Source organism: Morone saxatilis, unplaced genomic scaffold, assembly GCF_004916995.1.
Source record: "Morone saxatilis isolate NCDOM2014 unplaced genomic scaffold, NCSU_SB_2.0 Contig7, whole genome shotgun sequence".
NCBI lineage: Eukaryota > Metazoa > Chordata > Actinopteri > Moronidae > Morone > Morone saxatilis.
In genome coordinates, this window is record NW_023340246.1 from 4432255 (window position 1) to 4437450 (window position 5196).

At 41.8% G+C, this 5196-nt stretch overlaps 1 protein-coding gene across 1 annotated transcript in view; it reads left to right on the plus strand.

Annotated features, from left to right (window-relative positions):
* hnrnpub (heterogeneous nuclear ribonucleoprotein Ub) overlaps window positions 1-5196 on the plus strand; it is a gene marked incomplete at its 3' end in the record, with an annotated part of 8811 nt that overhangs the window by 1745 nt on the left and 1870 nt on the right. The window contains 9 exon segments of the mRNA XM_035678780.1: window positions 472-586; window positions 2482-2561; window positions 2725-2864; window positions 3050-3149; window positions 3827-3939; window positions 4230-4493; window positions 4602-4721; window positions 4818-4946; window positions 5107-5196. Of these exon segments, the coding sequence (XP_035534673.1) occupies window positions 472-586; window positions 2482-2561; window positions 2725-2864; window positions 3050-3149; window positions 3827-3939; window positions 4230-4493; window positions 4602-4721; window positions 4818-4946; window positions 5107-5196 (1151 nt within the window).

Here is a 5196-nt window from a genome sequence, read left to right on the forward strand (position 1 = left end):
GATATGGGGGAGGGGGGGGTCAGTTAAGGTCTATGTAGGTTTTCCCATTTCCTTGCATGATGCATTTGTCCCAGACCACAGTAGACTTGTCCTCTTATTGAAATAGACTTCAATCTGAATTTTATATAAAACAGGATATTCTAAGCCCTTTTATTGCAGGGTTAATGTCCCTTTACTTTGCAGAGACTTGTTTTTTCCAGCCCCAGCAAACACTGTTCACAATGTTCATTTGGACCAGCTTGCATTGTAATTACTATCTGGTCATTAGGGCTGTTAACAATTTATGCAGTATGATTGTGTTGTTCAAGTGTAATCATGAGGTGTTACCTCCCAGTTAACTTAATATTGATGATTATGGTCGACAGTATGTAACTAATGAACGGGCTTTGTGGGCCAGAACCCCACTGCCAGTCCGACCTCTCTCACACCAAAAGGAGCACCTCATTCTATATCTTTGTTCTATTTTCAAAGGGGATGCGGACAAAGACACGAATGCTGATCAGAAGAATAAGAAGGGTGTTAAGAGACGCCGGGAGGAACATGGAAGGGGCTACTTTGAATTTATTGAAGAGAACAAATACAGCTGGTAAGGATGGGACAGAGCAAAAATGGCCTTCAGCATCCCTGAAGCGCCATCCATAGCTTTGTTAAACTGTATTGGCTTTAAGTGCCAATGCACATATAACTAGCAAGAGTAATACCCTCATTTTCAAGTATTCTATTTATTAATAACCTTACTTTCACACATGTTTTGAGGGTCATCTCTGACTACTTAAAGAGCCTTACCATTTACCTTTTACAGTGCCCGCTCACATTTGTGTCTTTAATGAACTGCATTCTGTAGCAGAAGTGCAACTATCAAGTCTCTATGAATTTCCACATTTGTTACTCATGCCACTTATTGTTTTGGAAAGCCCATTGTCTCTTCAAGGTGAAACAAGGCTGCTCAAAGAGAACAAACCCAGAGGAAAGTAGCAGATGTGCACTTTTGAATGGAGGGAGGGAGGGAGGGAGGGTGAGAAGGTCAGAAGGAATAGCTAAGAGGCGCAGGAGGAAGGGTCCACTGCTGCAGGGTAGCACACATGGATGTAGCAAAATTCCCAAAGTGTTTGGAACGTCCACGGAGGAGCTCGCAATTGACCGTCCATCGTTTTTCCCTCGCAATGGTCTTTTTTTATTTATTTTATTTATTTTTTTTAAATTATTTTCTGTTCTTTTGTTTGGTTGTATGACGTCAAAATGCTATTTCAGTCTCGTGTGTATGTTCTCATGGTGAGTGTGGATGTGTGTTTGCAAGGATCTGTTCTACCCATACGCAGGTGGCATCACGCATGGTGTGCATGGGTGTTTGAGTGTATGTGTGCATACGTGTACCTACTTACGGTCAGTGTTTTATTTTCATTGCGCTGTTGAGACACGGTAAGGAATTAAGTGGCAGAAAAAGGAAATCGCTTTTTTTTTTTTTTTTTTTATTCAGACAACATTTTTTTACTATATATATTTTGGGAAAAGTCTGGGACACTTCGTGGATTTTCGGGGGAACCAGAATTGTTGAAACATAGTTTTGCTGCCCTTTTTTGGGTCCTTCCTCCCCCCTATAATCAGACAGCCAATTTTTATTTAATTTTTTGTGCAAGCAACCATTTGTTTCCAACTTCCAAAATTTTCTCCAACAATAGAGCTTAAAATCTACCCAATGTTAAACCAGTCGCCCCTGGGCAGCCACAGGCCTGTAGAGCAGCATCTGGAGACGTTAATACTGCTGAGAATAGGATGTTTAACCCCAATCTTCGTACTAAAGAATAACCCTGCTCCACTGGACTTGGATCCTTGCTTCAGGTTGAACGATGCTTAAGCATCCATGGAATGTTTGCCTTCTTCACAACATTTTTGAGTAGTTTCTTAAACTTCCCCAATAAGAGATTTTAGGTACCTAATCTCAAGCTACAGAGTTGGTAAGTTGCTGTAGCTCCCAGTACACTGTGATTGCTCATGTCAAGCAGCCAAGCATGGTGCCAACTTGTACTGCATAGTTACAGTTACACAGAACAGTGTTAGTCATGACCTTTTCATTTAGAATTCCACACATGGGGAGTTAAATATAACTCCTCCCGCCATCGCTTTTGACGCAGTCCTGGAGATCATAAACACACTGATCTCAAAGGGGGAGAGGTCTGCTTTCATTTGATCACTTTCACCAATGGATAGTCTTGCATGTTAAAGCTAGCGGAGGTGCTTTCTTTTCTATGTATCTCTCACGTTTTAGATTTCGCTGGATACTGCAAGGTAAGTGTTGTCTGCCACGGCCCACAATACAGATGACTTTTGTTTGGAGGCCGCCTGCCAAATTTACTGTCTCTATTTTGTATTGTTTCCCCTAGTTGTCTTTCTACTTCTTTCCCTAAATATTTTTCAGGAAGTGGTATCCAAAGCGTCTATATGTTCCATGCGGTTGCATTGACAATTGGTATCTCTTTTCAGGGCCTCATTTAAGTCTCCTGTGCCCCCTCTGGAGGAAGAAGATGAGGAGTTTGATGACACAAAAGTCTGCCTGGATGCCTGTAAGTGATTTTGATGTGAAATAACCTTTTTAAAAATAATTAAAAATTGTAATGGTAAGAAGACTTAAATGACGGCTAGTTAGAACATTAACCACACATTGTTTATGAGAGACCTTTCTGTATGGATACAGATGTCGATAACTTTTTTTTCTGTGTGCTCTAGACAACTGCGACCTGCACTTTAAGGTGTCACGGGACCGTTACAGTGCCTCGTCTCTCACAATGGAGAGTTTTGCTTACCTGTGGTCCGGAGGCAAGGCCACCTACGGTGTGAACAAAGGCAAAGCCTGCTTTGAGATGAAGGTATGTGACTATGTTGACTTGCTGTGCACTTTAAAAGAATTCACATTTTCCCTTTGCACTGCACTTCTATACCTAAACTTTAAAGAGCGTTTACAAACAAGGTGTAAAATGGTCAAATTAAGACACAAATTGGAATGGAAATGACTCCTGATATTTCATTCACATGTTTTGCTTCATGTCAACAGATTACAGAGAAAATTCCTGTGAAGCACATTTCCAGCAAGAACATGGAGATTCATGATGTGCAAGTCGGCTGGTCCCTGTCTACTGGCACCCTGCTCCTTGGTCAGTGTCTTTATGTATGCTCTAGCTCTACAGGCGTCTGTATATTACACTGGCTGTGTCATTCAGGCATTCAGTATCAGTGGAATGAAGCGTTGAGTCCAGCTGGAACTTTCCGTTTACACTTGGCAACATTTGTTCCACTCCTGGCCAGAAAACTTTCTACTTGGTCACATAACACATGCTGTGTACAGAAAATGTTTGCGCCTTTATGTCTATAATGGCCTAAACACTATCATTATCTCTTTGATACACAAAATGGTGACCCGGCCATTTGCTATGATTCCTCCATGCAGAATTCTGAAGGGCTCAAAATACTATATGTTTTTGAATGGACTTTACAATGCTTTGCTTTAATTGGTCGTTTTAAGTGAACCTTGTCTACAAACATGTAACGAAACAAACTACCAGTCTTGTTTTTTGCATGGTCAGCCAAATAAGATGACAGTAAAAACAGAGGCTGCTGTGATCCTCTAGGAAAGACACTCTGTCCCAAGACGTCCCTCTAGTGGTTCATAAGCAGCATGACATGTTAATATAAAATGGTTCCAGCTCTAGCCTCATCATAGTAATGGTGGATGTCCTGTTGCCAACAGAACCATTTAGGACTCACAGTGACTGAGACATGATGTTTTAAAATGTTTTTCGGTCAATTAATGTGTTCTCCCATTAATGTTTAGGTGAGGAGGAACATTCTTATGCATACTCTGGAAAAGGCAAAAAGACTACCAACTGCGTGACTGAGGACTTTGGAGAAACCTATGAGGAGAATGATGTCATCTGCTGCCTTATTGTAAGACACAAATGCTGCTTGTATATCAGTTCATTAACGTAAATGAAAACAAAGCCAATTAGAATGGCTCAGATGCTTACGGGATAGTTCTCTGTAGAATGTTAACTACATATTGCTCCATTACTTAATATATATCAGAAATGAGACTAACCTCATCGGATATTTTATCAATGTCGATATGAAAGAATTCACAAATGACTATCTGCCACCTGTTTTCTTTTAAAAAGTGGTTTGAATGACATTTTTGTTTTATCAGACAAACAACTTTGCGTCTTGCTTTCTTTGCGCAGGACTTTGAGGGCGAGGAGGTGGTGTTGTCCTTCTCCAAGAATGGCGGGGAGCCGGCCATCGCTTTCCAGGTCAGCAAGGACTCTCTGAACAGCCAGGCCCTCTTCCCCCACATCATCTGCCACAATTGTGCTGTGGAGTTCAACTTCGGCCAGATGGAGACTCCGTACTTCCCTCAGCCCCAGGGCTACACCTTCCTGCAGCAGATCCCCGTGAGTGACAGAGTCCGGGGGCTCAAGGGGCCACAGACAAAGGCTGACTGCGAGGTAAGCATAGTAATGTGTAGATACTCTTAGTCGTGCAGTATTCTTCATTCAGTGTTTTTAAAGTACTTTTTGGATCATAATTTTGTCCTTGCTTTTCATGTTGTGTAGATCATAGTGATGGTTGGCCTGCCTGGCTCAGGGAAGACTACATGGGTGAAGAACCATGTCCAGGAGAACCCTGGAAAATACTACATCCTAGGCAGTGACACCATTGTGGACAAGATGATGGTCAGTACTGATACAGCTGTGTGGTTTAGTCTTACAGTCTGTCTTACTATTGTTTTNNNNTTTAATGTCATGTCTTCATTCCATTATTCAATACAGATCAACAGCCTGAAACGCCAGTCAAAGGATATCACAAAGCTAACTGCCATTTCCCAGCGAGCACCACTTTTCTTGGGAAAGTTTATTGAGATTGCTGCCCGCAAGAAGAGGAACTACATCCTGGATCATGTAAGTGGCTGGCACTGAATTTGATCAGTGTTTATCACAATTGTATGGCTATGTATACAAGTTATTTCATTGTATTCTTTGTATAATGGTAGGAAAATTTCCTTGAACATCAAGCGCTATAAATCAGAACATAATTGAGCCTCTTTCTCCTCTCCCCCAGACCAACCTGTCTGCCCCAGGCCAGAAGAGGAAGATGTGCTTGTTTGCAGGTTTCCAGCGCAAGGCAGTGGTGGTCTGCCCCTCTGACGAC